General features: G+C 41.9%; 1 protein-coding gene across 1 annotated transcript in view; it reads right to left on the bottom strand.

The window, feature by feature from the left end:
• The window catches only part of ADAMTS2 (ADAM metallopeptidase with thrombospondin type 1 motif 2), a 172,227-nt gene that overhangs the window by 42,494 nt on the left and 112,640 nt on the right, over positions 1 to 17,093 (bottom strand). The window contains exons 4-5 of the mRNA XM_027682751.1: positions 14,333 to 14,535; positions 3,258 to 3,341 (exon numbers count right to left, since the gene is read on the bottom strand). Of these exons, the coding sequence (XP_027538552.1) occupies positions 3,258 to 3,341; positions 14,333 to 14,535 (287 nt within the window). The remainder of the gene's footprint in view (positions 1 to 3,257; positions 3,342 to 14,332; positions 14,536 to 17,093) is intronic.

Genomic DNA, 17,093 nt, shown 5'->3' with positions numbered 1-17,093 from the left:
ACTTTGGGAGTCAATGTCAAGAAAATGCAGAGAAATCCATGGGGGCTTCTGGAGCCACTGCAGATACGAAGCAGCCTTTGCAGAACACATTTTTCTATCCTAATGGTGGAATTGATAAATGAGTGGGCAGCAGCCACGCACAGCTGAAGCCTTCACATCAGTCCCTCTGGTACATCATTGGTTTGAAGTACTGAGAGAAGAGTGGGGAGTCAGGGAAGGGCTGGTGGCTCCTGCAAACCTGCCCCAGCCACAGCCCAGCCACACTCTGCCTGCTCCCCAAACACACCACCCAAGCCTGGTGCTCCTTGGCAGGGCTCAACCTGCCATGCCCTCAATGTCCAGAGGTGATAACTTACACAATGTACTAGTTCAGTAAAACCATGTCAGATCTCTTGAATTTGTCCCTGAAGTAATTTCAGCATGTGATCAGAGAGGAATATCTTCCATTTTTTCACCTTACCAGGGCAATTAATGCAATTCCTGAAATTATTGAAACTTCTGAATGTACAGTTGCCTGTGTTTGAGAACATTAAAAAATAAGTACATTTGAAGGAGTGGAGTACCTTCAAGCAAGAACCAGTGAAAGGTTGGTTGCTATGCAACTCAAGTGTTGTCCATATTATTCTTATCAACAGATGACATATTGTATAAAATAAAATAATCCTCTAAAAAAAACCCCACAATACAGTAGAAGACTTCTCAGGGGTGGAGAATTGGCAATAGCTGAGAGTGCTGTCATAAAACTGACGTTGATGGTACATACTTCATCAATTACAGAACCATAATGTAATTATTATGATTATTTAAATGGCACCCTTGATAATGTGTATAAATTGCCTGCAGTGAAGCAAATGAATCTGAAGATATCAGCTCCATGCTTTCAAAAGAAATCTTACTCAAACAAGACTGGGATAATATTTTCATACTGTGAAGCCAACCAGGCTGCTTCATTCATGCACTGCCTTAACTTGCACATGCAAGAAACTTGCATTTATTTTATTATGTACTTTGAATATATATTCCTGAAAAATTGTTAATACTGATGTGTGGGACAGTAAAGGATTGAAGGCTTTGTTCTAATTCCTCGGAGCAAGTTATGGAAGTAAGAATGCTGCACCTTTTGTCTCTGCTTTTCCACTGCTAAATAATTCCAAACCTCTGAAGAGAAATCTCCTCACCTTCTACTCCCCAGTACTAGTCCTCTGATCAGGAGCTTTAAAATATGAACATAAAAGAATGTATTCTTATACAGCCATGGCATGCAGGTCCCCACACGGTAAGGTAGAGGAGCTTTGAAATTATATCTTTTACATACCTTTTACTTTTTTCAGAAAGCCATAAATTGCCTTTCATGTAAATAAGAATCAGATATAGAAATGCAAGAAAAATTATCTTCTTGGCTATTTAGGGCAAGCTTGTGACAGTGGAATTATGACACCTTATGGCCTTCTGAAACCAGCAGGACAGCTCAGAAGCTGCAACATTGTCCACTGCAGATTATGGATCTAGAATCCCCAAGCAGTGCATCCACAAGCAGATTACACAGTGCTACCTGCAACTGCTGCTTTTGTGATGTGGCCAAAGACCCACCATGAAGTGATGGCTTCTGTCTTCCACCCCACTCTCCTCTCCAAAGAAGATTAATATGAAGTCGATAACTTTCAAATTATAAGTGGACAAGTCTTTGCTCTTCACAAGAAAATAAAGATTCTTAAAATGGAATGAAGACTGCTGTAGTTACTGTCTGCCATCAGAAAAATGGCAAAGTTATCAGAGTTCAGACTGGTACAGATTTATAGAGCTGAAGATAGACACACATAACAATCATGAAATACCCAGGAACTAAAGACTGCAAAGAAGTGACTAGCCCATGTACTAATTCTGTTGGCTTCCACCAATATTGCAACCTCAGATTTTTAAGAGATTAGTCAATCTGCAATCCCTCAAATTGTTGTTGTTACAGCAATCACAAAGGTATTTCAATTATTTTGTAATTCAATGTTAACTACACACACCATAAACTTTCGGTCTCAAAATGGCAAATATGACCTTTTTTACCTTTTATTTTAGGACATACACTTGATTAAGCTTATCCAGAACACGTAACTTCATCATCACCTACATCACTGCAGGAAAAGCAGAGATGAATTCCTGTGTTTAGCTCTCAGATGGGGAAGCTCCAATAAAAAAAATTAACCCAAATCCAGGTAACCAGTCTCCAGCAGAGTCCAGACTAAACCTCAGAGCTCCCTCATTTGCACCAGGGAGGAAAATTCTCAGCTGATATCGAGCAGGATAAATGGGTGAATGTCAGTAGAGCTTCACCACTGACACATCTGCACAGGCTTTTTGCCGACAGCATTCCAACAACTTCCATGAACAGACATGGAGTCTTCCAGAACCCAGGTTCACTACATGAACATGCAAATGCCAGCAACTCCAGTTACAGAAAGGTGCCTTAGACTTTAACACTCTGCTCTGAGCAGCTGGGCATGCTGCTGTGTTAGAGAGCTAAAATCACATGTCCTTAACCAAAGTGTTTATCAACAGACTTGAAACGCCCTCTTCCTGTTTCCATGGAATTAGATGTTGATGTGACAATAATAGGGCACAGGTACTGAACTGATCAATACTTTTGAAACGCATTTAACATTTTGTTCCTCTGTACTCAAGTTTTGCCTGTGGAGTAACCCCCTCCATAGGAACAGTGAGAGAAAAAACACTTAATATTCTTTATTACAGATTTGATCTGCAGAGCTCTTGCCTTCCGGCCCCTATTCCACAGAACTCCCATTTAACTTTAAGTACATGTATCAGTCCCACTGATAATAAGCACAAGTATAAATGAGTTCTTAGAAAGAGGCTGTAGCCCTCAGCATCTTGCAGAACTGATCTTGTGTTTATTGTCGCTTACATACAGTTCTACCAGAACACCTCGTGTTTTCTTTAGGAACCAAAATGCTCTCTATGTTTTGTGGATTATTCCAAACAAATCTGAAAATACAGACTGCCACAGCTAAGCAACAACTTCAAATGAGAAAGGGAAAACCCAGAAGAAACTGAAATTATTTGAAATGTCTAGTTCAAATGGTAAACAAATATATATAAACATAAAAGTTCTTTATATTCATAGACTGGTAAGGACAATATATGAATTACAATACAAAACCAATACAAGTCACCATTAACTACACTGTTCATAAACAAGTGAAGTTTATAGATATTGATATTCTCCATTTAAATTAACCTTTACTTACCTTGCCGTAGCTCAGCAGGATTATCCTCACCAAGACAACATTAATGTGAGCACCCAGGGACTCATCATGATAAATTTCATTAACCTGCAAAAGAGTTCAGCACTTTAATGATGGTACTGGCAGCAAGTAACTATGAAAGCAGTGATACAGCAGTACCTTTTATGCTCTGTCATCAGTCCAGAGACCACTTTGTGTTCACATATAAAACATGAAAAACCCCACTAATGCGAGAGGGAATGTTTTCTTTTCCAGACTCTGTTGTAGCCTCCCAACAGGTCATAATTCAAGAAATCATTTAAGATCAACACATAATCGGAGATTGCAGATTAACAGGTACATAAGTGCCAGCCTAAATGGACTTGGAGGTATCATGGTGCACCTACATGATGCAGCAGAGCTGACCCATGTGTGCCTGCTGAATCCCAAATATCTCTCTGCTGGGCAGGACTACAGGTGGGGAAGGGGACAGTGAGCAGAGGAACAGGACCTCTCTCCCAAGAGCAATTCACTGAACCAGCTCAGCTGCACCCTGCAACTCTTCCATCTGGGACCCATCACCTCACACTCTGCCAAGAGGATATACCTCCCTCAAAAAGCTGGTCAGGCACATGGGCTGGCTTTGTTGTCTGTCAAAACTCATCAATGTTAAACTCTGCAAGCAGAACAAAAGCTACAAAATGCCAGCAAATTAAAACTGTCTTTTTTTTTTTATAGTAGAGCTACATAACTAAACACGCACGGGGGAAAATCACCCCAGGAACGCAGAAAAGAAAACTGTAAATATTTAGAGAATGAAATGTGGATGAATAATGATTACTGAGGAAACACTACTACACGCAAGCTAGGCAAATATTAACTGTTAAAGAGGCTGGTTTAAGTATTCAGTGATGAAGACTGCATGAGACTCAGCCAAGTGGCAGGGGTTTAGCTTTACAAATTAGAAGAGGCAGATAGATTCCCTGCAAGGCAAGTGCCTCTCCTAAAACCTCCTTCCCTTGGTAAAGGTTGCACCAAACTGGACTGCTTTGCTGGCTGGACCTAAATTTCATTTATTCCTGCAAACTAGATTCATTACTCCAAGCTAATAAATAACTTTCAGAAAACCTTTCATTTGAAACACGGTAAATAACATCCTGTTACTTTCATCAGCCCCAGTTTTAATGGCCCATCTTTTATCTCTGCAAAAATCATTAAAATTAAATGCATCAGTGTAGGCTTTGCTAAGCAATCCCTGTTGACATTTTAAAGTGAATTTTAATTCATTTCATCAGTATTTTTTGCTAGAAGGGCTTTATTTTATGCTTGGTAGACATCCAAGTTTTCAACAGTCCTGAGTGTCCTGTGCTGATGGGTTGGAAGTGGTGTGGCTGAACCACAGCTCCAGGAGCAGGTTCACGCCCTCCAGGTCACCTGCCCAGGCACCTGGGGAACATGCTGGGGGATGCCTGGAATCCAGGCTTGTTGCTGGTTGATGAGCAAGCAGATCCTTGGCTGGAAGATGGTGGATGAGGAACCCATGACTATAATTGGCTTCAGGCTGCCATTTTCATTCAGGTGTAGAAGCAGCTGATCTGTTCAGATGTGCTTTGTAAACAACCCCTCCAGAAATTGGATAATCTCTTTACATGTCTAAATAAGACTCAAGAAGGCTAACTTTGTATTCTGACATTTTTAAAAATCTCTTATTTTTTCTCTGAGGACCATTGCTGAACAGAGATTATAAAAAGGTAAGACATAAACACATATTTTGCTTTACAAAAATTCTTTCCCCCAGGAAGAAGACCCTTGTGCATTGTCAAGGGACTCAGAGATAATAATTTGTCTCCCTCTTTGTGTGGTGAGAAGAAAGCACATGCATCAAGGATATGAGGTTGAAATAAGCTGTAAATTACCTACACATGAAATGAGTCCTAAACCAGAACTTCTGTGTACAGGGGACAGCAAACACAGCATGTAAATAAGTATTTAATTAGTTCATAAAGCATAATCCAAATTGCTCTCCCTCTCTTAACCTAAGCCTCTTTTAACAATAGTTGAGTAACCGAACAACTGTATCGCTGTTCTGTGCCAAAGGGAAACTTGGCTTGAAAACGTCGATGGAACAGAATTAAAACACTGCTTGACTGTTCATGCAAACGACATCTAACAAACAAACTGTGAATGAACAGAAAAGCACAAGCACTCTAAAAAGCTGCTTGGTTCTCTTGGGATCCTGGATTTTGTGCAAGACAGTGGGCCAATTCAAAGCTCGGGGTCTTGGTTTCATTAATCAGGATGAGTCCAACCTCTCTTCACAGAGCATCTTTCTCTAAGCTAAACTGTGGCTTTGCTGATAGTGTCTCACTGCAGATAGATAACATGCTGAAATAGATGCTTTTCTTTTTTTCCAGCATGGCCTAAATTGCACTTATTTGTTTCAGGAAACTAGTAGAGATACAAGATCCAAGCAGCTGAATGTTCTGCTCTCAAACATTCATGAAAAGTGCACACAGTTGCCTCCACGATCAGATTCTCCAAATTTCCGCCTGTTATTTCAATAGGAAAGCAGAGTTGAGATAATGCAGCACAGTGTAGAGGGCAGAAAATGACCAAACAATGTGTGGAATCAGAAAGCCCCAGGCTTGAGAGCAACTCACAACTTTGAAACCTACTGTTTCAAAGCAGAGGTAGTCAGACAGTGGATATACACGTTCAGATGTCCGTGCAATAAATACACATAGGTGTGAAAACAAGTGCACAGTTCTTTCACAGCACTGCACCTCCATGTGCTTCAGTAGGACATCCTGGTTTGTACCAACAGATCAGTATGATCCTAGATCAGTACATCAAAAATTAAGTTGCTGCATAGGAAAAGAAAGGACAGAGACTATCCCAAAATCACAGCTCCTGAACTGAAGGTGGTGAATGCATTAAATCCCGTTAGATGTCCTAGAGTGATTCAGCATTTATAGAGGGTGATGAAGAAGGCTGAGTAAATCTCAAAGAATTCAAAGCATAGTGAAACACTCTAAAGAGACTTTCATCAAGCTATTGTAGTTCACTAACTATTTTGGGATAACTTTGCTTTCTTTTTCTGGGATATTTCAAAGGAAAACATGCATTTCTATTTAAAGTTTCTGTTTAGAAATCAGGCTGGCACAGATTGGTGCTACATAAGAAAAACAAAGACTTCATTTACTTTTTTCGTCTGTCCCTCCCTGCTAATTTTATAATTCTTCTGCCTTGAGCAAATTTCAAGTCAGCACAGTAAGCACATAGAATACATCAAAAAACTAAAGGCAAGCCAGGAGCCTGTGAGGTGCCTCATGCTTTGTAAAAGCAGCACTGGAAAGTTTTTAGTATTGAGCAAAGCAGGCCCCAAGCCTAAAAGGGAATTTTGAAAGCTGCTGTAACACAAATAGTAATCACTGGCCTGCAGTTCTGCAAGTCCTGGTGCAGAGCAGGTTACCTGCTGATAGAGCTGGCAGGGCTCTTAGGGAAAGTCAGGTGGTTCCCTGAATCTCTAATTAAACCGATGCGCAATAGGAGAACAATCTGCACATTTTGGCAAGTCACAGGCAAACTCATTCATGCAGTTTGAAGGAGTTCCCAGCCTTGCAAAGTTTGTTAGTATCTGCTATGCAAAAGGCAGCCCTCTTCATCACAACACAACCACGGCTCCATCCCGCTGAACCATAAATCATCGTGTTCATCCCGAGGCACACCCTCTGCAGCTCCATGGATTGTGCCTCACGCTCGGGTGGGCGCCGCTTCCTCGGGCTCCTGAGCACACACCCCCTGTGGACATCTAATAGTTTCCACCTCAGGCCACCATCAATGTCAGACGGCTCCGACCCAGCGACAGCGGCCGTCAGAGGGCACATCTGACCATTTGGAGAGGGCACAAAACAAGATGCATCTGGTTTTCCAGCCGCCACAAACTGCTGATCCATCCAGCCTGATTAGCCTGCTCTTTGATCACCCAGCATCCTTACCCAACTACTGCTGCAGAAACTACCGATGGCTACGTGCTCCCAGGCAGAGCAGGGACCATGTGTGGGTCTCTGCCAGAGCGATACTGGAGGAGCTGGAGAGCATCAGCTCCTTCCCCGTGGGATGGCAGAGCTCCTGGCAAACCATTGTTAGAGCCCAGCCCGAGACGCAGCTCATTCATCAGATCGTAATTATCTGCAGCAAAGCCTCAGTGCCTGGTGGGCATCCAGTGATTGTCTATTTCTGTAAGAAACGTCTGTTTTGAATTACAGAATAGGAACCAGAAATGTCATGGTGGATACTGAGCACAAACTTTTGTAATCTGACCCTCCGAAGAGCGTTCCCCTCTCACTTTATATTTCTGTGGTCCCACTTCAAACACCACTATCCTCTTCGATTTTCATCACCTCCTTCGTGCTTTTGAAGATCCCAAAGTAGCATTTCTAACATTCCCAAAGCTTTCTCTTAATCCCACAGGAATAATATTACATGAATTCCTTGGGTGGATGTACTATGGTCACACAGAAAGTCATCAGGCAAAATCCAGGGTTCCCAAGTCTCCCTTTCTAGGTCTTACAAGGCATTTCCTAATTTCCTCAAAGAGGAACTCCTTTTTTTCCTGAAATCTTTGTTGAGCATCACACAGAAAAAAGAATAATGAAAGCACACAACACACATGAAACTTAAAGGTCAAACTGTGATCTCCGATTTGGAAAACATCTATCATTCTGCTCAGAACCAGAGGCAAGAGGCAGTTTTAGAAGAGCTTGGCAATGCACATTACAAAAAAAGAGATAAGAATCTGGCATTTTCTATGCAAATATGAGCCCGAGTCCTGATTTACCTTCCCTGGTGTGAGAGTCAGTAGGTGTTACCAAGTCCAAGTTAGCTGCTCCTGATCAAAATGAAAAACATTCCCCTGAGCAGATGTGTTGGCAAGGCACTAGGTAACTTCATGTTATGGGTCTCTATCTGGTCTTCGACTGTAACACTGGCTTCAGAAAGGTCACAGACTTTGTTTTCTGACTTCATGACTAATTTACTTTTCTTAGTTCCTCCCGCAGGCTCTTGGAACTCCTCATTTTTGCCACAAACCATTGCTCTGAGAAGTTTTTCTAAACACTGTAAATTACCTTTGCACCAAAAGACTTGGTGTTTTTCTGAATTACTGTCTCAAGATCATGTTAATAAAATCAACTATAGCATCATAAAATAATTAAGCAGATTGATTTATCATGTTACTACAAGGGATAGGGGTGTGGTGTCAATCCAATAAATATGGTGACCTCTTCAAATCTAAGTGGTTTGGTTCAAAAAAGCATCCAGAATTTGAAAGCTGATCCTAATTATCCACACTCCATCACACCAACCACACTGTCACAACTCAAAAGTCCCTGGCTGCAACCTTTATGGCTAAAACTCATGTTGGTATTTGGAGTAAAAGAAAAATCTATCTTTTAACAGCACCTACCCTCTGCCTTGAGGATGGTACCAAATTCTGTGTGATGCTCTGTGCTATGTCCAACAGGGCAGCAAGGCACATTCCAGGTAATAATAATGAGCAATGTTCACCTAACTGACATTGGGAATAATATCCCTGTGAAAACGAGCACAACCTGTAAGAGTTCTGAGAGGGTCTTTCCTGCAGGAGCTCCTGAATTCCCAATCACAACTACAACTTCCACTGGAGGGTGGCAATCAAGATAATGAACAAAAATAACCCCATGAGGCCTTTTCAGACACTGTTCACACCAGTCACAATTACTGGTTTATAATGATCCACCTAAACGTGGAGTTAACTCACATACATATGTTTAAGCTTTCAAACAAGCTGTAATTCAGCTACTGACAGCTGAAGTGCCTCAGATGAATAGAGCTGGACTTATATTTGTTATTTGTGGAACTTCTTAGAGTTAGTTCAGCTTTCAAGTGAACATACTGAAATAAACTGATTTTAAATAATGAGCATTGGTGCCTATGAATTATTTAATTTTCAAAAATCCAGTCAAATTCCACATTACTGAACTATCCTTCCCATCTAAAAAGACTGCTTTTTTAGTTTAAAAAGCATGATTCTGGAGACAGGGTGCCCCATTATTTCAATGTATTCAATCATCACTTTCTTTTTAACAGCTTGAATTAGACATGCTTTCAGGTTTTTATCCAACTGCCAGTTAGAAAACCGATGGCATTTCTGCCCTCTCCTCTCATTAGGGACTTGCTGTTCTGTACCTGCAAATCTTCATCCCTCATCAGCCAGAGAAACGAAAGCAGAAACCTCATCTATAATAGTAGTATCATGTACATCCTATTAAAGAGGACAGATAACATATTCAACAGCGCCTCAGGGCCACAATTTCAAAGACATATGTAGTGCTGAAAGATGCAGGTGAAAGACTCCAGGGACTTTCCAAAGCCCCCAGCTGCATAACTCCCATTGATTTCAGTTATTCAAATGAAAAGGTATTTAATGTATTTATTCTGGAGCTGAAGTTTCACTTGAAGGCCGGGAGATACATAAACCCATAGGCTAATCTTTAAAACTGATTCTCACTAATTTCAAAAACAGGTAAATGACTAAATACTCAGATAAATCTAGCCCTGAGTGAGGCATAAATCCTATTTAGGGTCTCTCTGCCTTGGAAATAACAGCAAGTATGCACCCACCTAGTTTGAGGAGATAGAGTTTGTATCACAAATATTTTGGCCACATATCCATTACATGAATATATATAAATATTGCAATATCACATCTTTTACAGTAAGGGAATGGAAAAGAAATGAAAGATTTTTACTCCTGAAAATTGTCCAAAGATAAAAAATATACCTACTTTGTAGACAAATTCTTCTAAAAAATAGACAAGGATGACAATTGCCAGCATTAGAAAATGAGGTAGTTGAGAAATTGAGGAATATTGTGGAGGAAGAAAGACAAAGGATACAAGAAAGAGCTAAAACAGGGGCCTGACTGGGAAAAAACCCACCATTTGAAGAGGGGCATGAAAGTGGAAGACTTGAAGTCAAGACAGATGAAGCCAATACACGCAAAAAACCATTTGCATTTGAGCTTATTTGATGAGACTTTGCTATTTGGAATGGCCAAAATATTGTAAGATCACATATTCTACCTCTTCAGGAAGTTTTGAAGATATCCAAACTGGATGTGACCCTAAACACAGGATTGTAGCAGCTGAAATAGTCGCAGCAGTCAATAGTGCAGGCCCAGCCTGGTAAATGAGGGGGTCTCAGGTCTGCTGCTCTTCCACAGCAGGCAGCAAATGTCCTGCTTAATCCTGGAATCTCTGTTCAAGAGGGTTATGAAATGATCAGAGAATTTCAGCACTGGGACTGGCTACCAACAACACCCACCTTTGACTCACAGAATAGTTTAGGTTGGAAAAGACCTCTAATATCATCAGGTCCAGCCATCAACCCAGCACTGCCAAGGCCACCACTAAACCGTGTCCCCAAGTGCCACATCCACACATCATCTAAATCCCTCCAGATCATTGATAAGGATATTAAACAGTGCTGGCCCCAGTACTGAGCCCTGGGGAACACCCCTTTTGACTGGCCACTAACTGGATTTAGTTCCATTCACCACCACTCTTTGGACTTGACCATCCAGCCAGTTTTTTTACCCTGTGATTGGTGCACCCGTCCAAACCATTTAGCTCAATGACATCCACTCAGCTCCCTGCTCCTCCTCTCAAAGCATCCTGCAGTGAAATCCTTTCGTTTCCTAAGGAACAAGATGGCACTTCTCCGATGCCTTGCACTTTTCCAATATTTCCCAAACACTCGTAGAACCAGATAAAATCCCTGGGGTTTTGAGACGCCTTCTTGCAGAAATCGAATTACCTTCCATGTTTCTTGAGTAACTACAGAGCTACAAGTTTCCACCCAAATCCCTCTCCTCTGTGGCAATGCTCCTGCGTGCTATAAATACAAAGTTAATTTGTGCAATGTGTGGGCTCACGCTTGGAAGTGCAGAGGACTGTGCAGGCTAATATCCTTCCCAGGAAAAAACACAGCATGACGTACAACTGAAAATGGTGCGAGCGAGAGGCAGCCGAGGGTCTCTTAAGAGAAAACAGTGGAATATTTTCCAAAGGTGGACTGAATGTCCCATGGGTGTTGAGCAGAGAAAAGAGAGGAGGTCAAGAGAAACCAGAGTTTTTGTATGAGGAAATGACTGGAGGATGGAAAGGCGGTGGCACGAGGCCGAGCTCACTGCAGTGGAACGGCTGGCGCGCAGTCAGGGGATGCGTGGCTGCAGCCCAACATGTTAAAAATGCTCTGGCGTCTATCACCATTTGTTTGGGAGTGACTTCATTTCCAAACTTTGGGATAAATATTAGCGCAGCTATTCAAGATAGCCAGGACACCCAGCCCCTGGGTTTTTTCTCACTTCGTGGCTTTTAGGTGTGGACTGTAACACATCACTTAAGCAGCGCAAAACAGATTTTACTGAATTTACAGTCGTTGCACTGGGCTTGAAAAGAAAAATAAATTGTTTTGATTGGGTTGGTGGTAGGGTTCCACCCAAGATTCCTGGGAGAAGTTAGTTAAGGACAACTGCTTGTGCCATCACTCAGAAGGAAATCAAGCAAAGTGGGGAGAAGCAGCTGTGCTGGGAGTTGCTTCTGGAAAAGTGATGTTGTGTCCCAGGAGGGAGAATTCACCTGGGATTTATCTCATTTCTGGAACCTCAGAAATTCAACTATTTGATCATCCTCTTATCTCCAGTAAATACTTTCACTACTATTTTATTCAGTTACCGTGCATTCTTGATTTTATGCTTACCACCTTGTTACTGTACAAAGCTAATTGATTCTATGCTGAATGCCTTGTTGCTGTAGGAAGCTAATTGATTACATCCTAAAATCAGCAAGAAACACACAATCTGATGGTTATGGAAGGATCTTCCACCAGATTTAAAAATACAGCTGGAATTTTTTGTAGCTGTCTCTTCTTTTTGAGTGACCTTGGACCTACACATTTCATTAGAAACATTAAATGGTCCCCAGCACTGCCTGGTATCTGTGGTAACAAACCCCTCTTGCCCCTCTATACTGGAGCTGGAAACAGGACTGGTTACCATCACCCAATCCCTCTGCTCAAATACAGACTCTAGAAACCAGCTGAGTTTTGAAGAAGGGAAGAACAGGGCAGCACTGATGACTGCCAAAGACCATCCAGAGCCTCCTCAAGAGGCCTTGGGGATTTCAAACAGCTCCTCAAATTTGGGCACAAGGCATGGGATACATCCTCAGTCCCCAAAAGACACGTTTCTACCTCAGAGCTCTCAACAGAACAATTGTTGCCTATGCCAAGAGCTGCTGTGCCCTGTGGGTACAGTTACACAGGCTGCACTTTCTAAACCACTTGCAGAGACAGCATGCTTAAGAGTTGTTATTTCTTGCAATTTGTGTGTTGGATGGTTTACTAAAATTAGGAAGAAGTATATTCCAGAGCTGGAACATTTATGGCTTCTTTACCATTACTGTATATTTTAATTCTTAAAAATAGATTTAAGTGACATGATAAGTAAAGAGTCATGTTTAATCTATTTTGGCCTGTTTGCCACATTCCTGGTTTGGCCTGTTTGGCTTGTTAATTTAGAGATGCATAAAACCATCTGTTTCACTGTAGACTTTGTTTTAAGCCTCAGAGGAAACAAACCACACAAATAAATGAAATTCACTGTGTCATTTCTGTTAGAATATATGTATTTACCGCCATCAGAGCAGACACCAAGGACCCCATAACTCAAATGTTAGTGCAGGTTTTTAACTATTTATAATGCTGTTATAAAGAGTTGGTGCAACTGAATTTATATCAGACAAGGGATTTTCTTAAATCGTATTCCACCTCTCATTTAAAGTGAAAAACAGCGATATTCTGCACATTGCTATAAGAATGTAATAAAGAAAGAAAAAAATAAACTTCATAATTAAAAAAATACATCTTGGAAAAACTACACCGCAGGCAAATGTACCTAATAGCCTGGATTTCTGCTTCTGTGGTTTGTAAAGCCAAAGGAGCCACCTACATGCTCATCCTCTTGACATGACTGCAAACTTAAGCAGTCAGACTCCATTTGTCAAAAACAGAGCAGACCTACAATTTTTTACTCAACACTATTTCACTGAGAACACACATTCACTGAACCTGAAGTTTTTTTGGATGTTTTTTTGAGAAAAGACTCCTGTTCCAGATGAGAAGGAAGAAAGTTATCCCCAAATGAGTTGCCTGTGAAGGGGGTTGCCACTCAGTTCTATTTTTTGGGCAGAAGAAGGAAATGTATTTTGACTTTGATCTGTAACAGGGATGATTTTTCAAGACTTGATTCTTTTCCCACAAAATAGTGTCCTTGCTTACTGAGTGGGATAGTAGAGGGCTGCTGTGTCTGCTGCACTCATGTTTATAAATAAAAAGTCGTTCTTTCAAATATAATATTCTCTAGTGTATTCTTTCATCCCTACTACACTATATAGTCTATTGCACAGACTATGGTTCAGAAGATTAAATATTTAACTAAGGAAACCTAAAGATGTCAGTCATGGAGTAAACACTAAATCAATTTAAGAAATTTCAGTGTTACACTACATAACATTTTACTGCGGGGTGAACAAGGAGTAGTGAAGTGCCCTGGGACCTAAAGTGGCTGTTGAGGAATCAAAGAATTTACCTGAGTAGTTTTAAAAATGTGGAAAAAAAAAATTGAAATTTCTAATAGAACCTTATTTGAAGACAGTTGTCCAAACCATGTTTCTCAGCAAGAAGCTCAGATTAAGGGAATATACAGCTAAAATGTAATTTCAAAAACCTGAGCCCCTGACCCTGTGCCCCCAGCCCACCAAAGCACATAAGCGGGACTTTGAACATTTTAACAGTTCCATACTCAGCTTCTTTCTTGGTCCCTTTTTCTTTTTTTTTCTTCTCCCCTTCTGAATTTTTTGAAAGCAGCCTGGATTTCCCTCCTATTACCTCCTGCCACGAGAGAAATTTGTCATGTCTCCTTCAAATGGGCCAACCCAACCTACATTCCCGGTCCTCTCAGCGCCTTCCCACAGGGCAGTTCGCGGGGTTGTACTCACAATATTCATCAGGGTCAGCAGGTACTTCTGAACATGTTCTTTGCCATGGAACTGAACAACTGAGTCATCAACCCCCAGAAGGACTTCAATGTTGTAATCGTCCTCCGTCGCGTGCCTTCGGTGGCGCTGCCTCGATCTGTGCACCTGGTCTTCAACAAGGCTCAACGCGCTGTCGAGATTATCCAAATTAGTGAGGTTAGCAGCTGGAATCAAACAGACAAACAAGTCATCAACCAAGAGAGGCTCAGGTTCAGGTTTCAGCTAAGCTGGTATGAATTTGAAGTAGCAGCATTTGTTACGTTCTGGGTGTTATGTAACGGCATTAGTTTCGCTTAATGACAATTAAAAATTACCTAAATGAGAGAGAAACGTGACCCAAAATGTTTTTGCTTTGCAAAGTAAAAGCAATGCTTTCTACTAAGTAATACTGCGTAATAAATACATGCCCAAAAGGGCAACAAGGTCATGCCAATGTTTTGAGGAGAAGAATGGAGCTGTTTGCAGTAAAATGCTTGTTACTTGAAAGTACTTCTAACAAAAATACACTATTCAGGGGTATTGTGCTACCCAGGGTAGCCTACATTTCAGAACAATTAAAGATAGACACCCTACTTCAAAATCTGATCTTGCTGCCCACAGACTCCTATTTCAAGGCAAGTGCAGTTGCCAAGATAGTCTTTTTCTATCCAGGCAGGTAGTAACAAACCAGTCCCCTGGATTCAACCGTTTAGCTCCTTTCCTAGATACACACATGCAATCCAACAGTAGTGACATGGATCTTATTTATCATCACAGCTCAGTGCCACATTTTAGATATGAGATTAATTAATTTATAGCTACGTTCACAATTTTTTTAACAGTTTTTCCTCCTTCATTCCAAATTTGCCATGTCACTTTACATTATTGTATGTCAAAGACCAACCCATCAGGTACAACAGTAGCTACTTTATTATTAACAATTTTTAACAGTCCCTGTGATATGAAATGCACATTCTCTGACAGGATGGGACATGATTATTGTGGTACCTACCTACCAAAAATTAACATGAAAATATGGAATCTTGACATTTCACTCTAAAGAATAACAATTATTAGCTTTAGTATCATTACTATCATTTGCATTACAAGAGCTCTGGATGTCCCACCAAGAACCTCTTGATTTTAACACATATCAGGAAAGACTCACTCAGAGAGGTGAGAAAAGGCAGTGAGGTGGCTGTGGGTTGAGTAAAGGCTCCCAGTGCTTCATTCACAGAAATACAGTGGGAAGCAAAGGGAGGAGGCCAAAGCCATCACCTTCCAACCAGAAATAAGAAACAACTCCTGGAAATGCTATCAAAGTGGATTCTCCATCGTGATTTATTGAAGCTTTCACATCAAAACTGGCCGCTTGAGAAGGGCTGAATGAGTCACCAGATCACTGGGCTCATTACAGGAACATCTGCGCTCTTGCCTGAAGATCTGCTGCCTCAGGCTGCTGTGTCAGCAGGTCCTGGGCAATGTGCAGCCTGAGCAGAGTCCCCACAGCTCCCCTCTGGGGTGACAGTAACATATTGACCTGCACAGCCTCCGGCTGCCAGGAAGGACACACGCCAGGCAGTGTTCCTTACTGCCCCGGGCCTCTCTGCCTTGTGTGGTGAGCAGCTTGTCTCTGTGCCTCCAGGAGAGACCTCCTGTCAAAGGACAGTCCTTGAAAGACACAGCTCCTTACCATTTCTCCACCAAGCTTCAAGGACACGCTTGTCCTGAGACCCACAGCTGCAGGTCGCCACACTGCCCTGGCAGGGCTTCCCTCATTCACTGGACAGAGAGAAGGTCACACGTGGTGGTTCTGCATCCCCACGGAGCCACAATGTCCTTCTCCCGGCACAGCAGCATCTAATGCAGCTAATAAGCACAACCACCATGTTCTCATTGCCAGCCTCAAGGCTCTCAGCAGCTTCTGCTCCTGGAGCCACAAGTTTTCAAAATTAGTCTGGTCAGAATCTATAATTCAGCATGAAAATTCACTCTCCATACAGAACCCAGCTGTCACTCCCAGGTGTACCATGGAGGGTGAATGGGTCTGGCCAAGCAACCAACTCCAGCCCTGTCTCTTGGTTTACTCCACCAGGAAAACTTAAGTGTTAAAATTTCCTTGCTAGAGCCCAGAAGTAATGACTGAGCCATCACAGCAGTCTCAGGGGACTTGCTATGAGACTGTGGGGCAATCATATATTCATGATCTGTAAGGCAAATCACAGTTCCTGTAAAATTTGACCATAAATCTTTAAATCCTCTCTAGAAAAGAAGGCCTAGGCTGGCAAGGCCTGCAGGTCATGTCCTCTCTCTGCTGCTCACAAAAAGCTACAGCAATCAGCAGCAAGGCCAAAGCTGTCAGAGCTGCTATTGCAGAACAGCAGAGCTGGATGGGGGGGAGAGCCTGAGCCCTGCACTGAGATTGCAGACGGGCAGCTCTGCTGGCTGGGGGGCTGCTATTTGGGTGAGTGAGTGGTTGGCTGTCAAGGTATCTTGAGCTTTTGTGCTTTCATCTCTTTCCCTTATGTGTCAAAGTCAAACTAACTCCGAGTGCAGTATCTTTATTCCTGCTGTGAGTAAATCAGCCAGAGGCAAAATGTGATCCTACCATCCTGCAGTGAAAACTGCCTGTCCTCCCTCTTTGCTCCTCACTTCATCACTGTCACACTATAGCCCTCACAGTCCTGCCAACTCCTGGGAGAAGTTATCAGGAAGTTCCCTGGAAGTCATCTCACTGCCAGTA

The sequence above is a fragment of the Neopelma chrysocephalum genome, unplaced genomic scaffold (assembly GCF_003984885.1).
Source record: "Neopelma chrysocephalum unplaced genomic scaffold, ASM398488v2 Primary Assembly neopelma1_63, whole genome shotgun sequence".
Taxonomy (NCBI): Eukaryota; Metazoa; Chordata; class Aves; order Passeriformes; family Pipridae; genus Neopelma; species Neopelma chrysocephalum.
The sequence above is the reverse complement of the archived record's forward strand: the minus strand, read 5'-3'. Positions and strand labels throughout refer to the sequence as shown.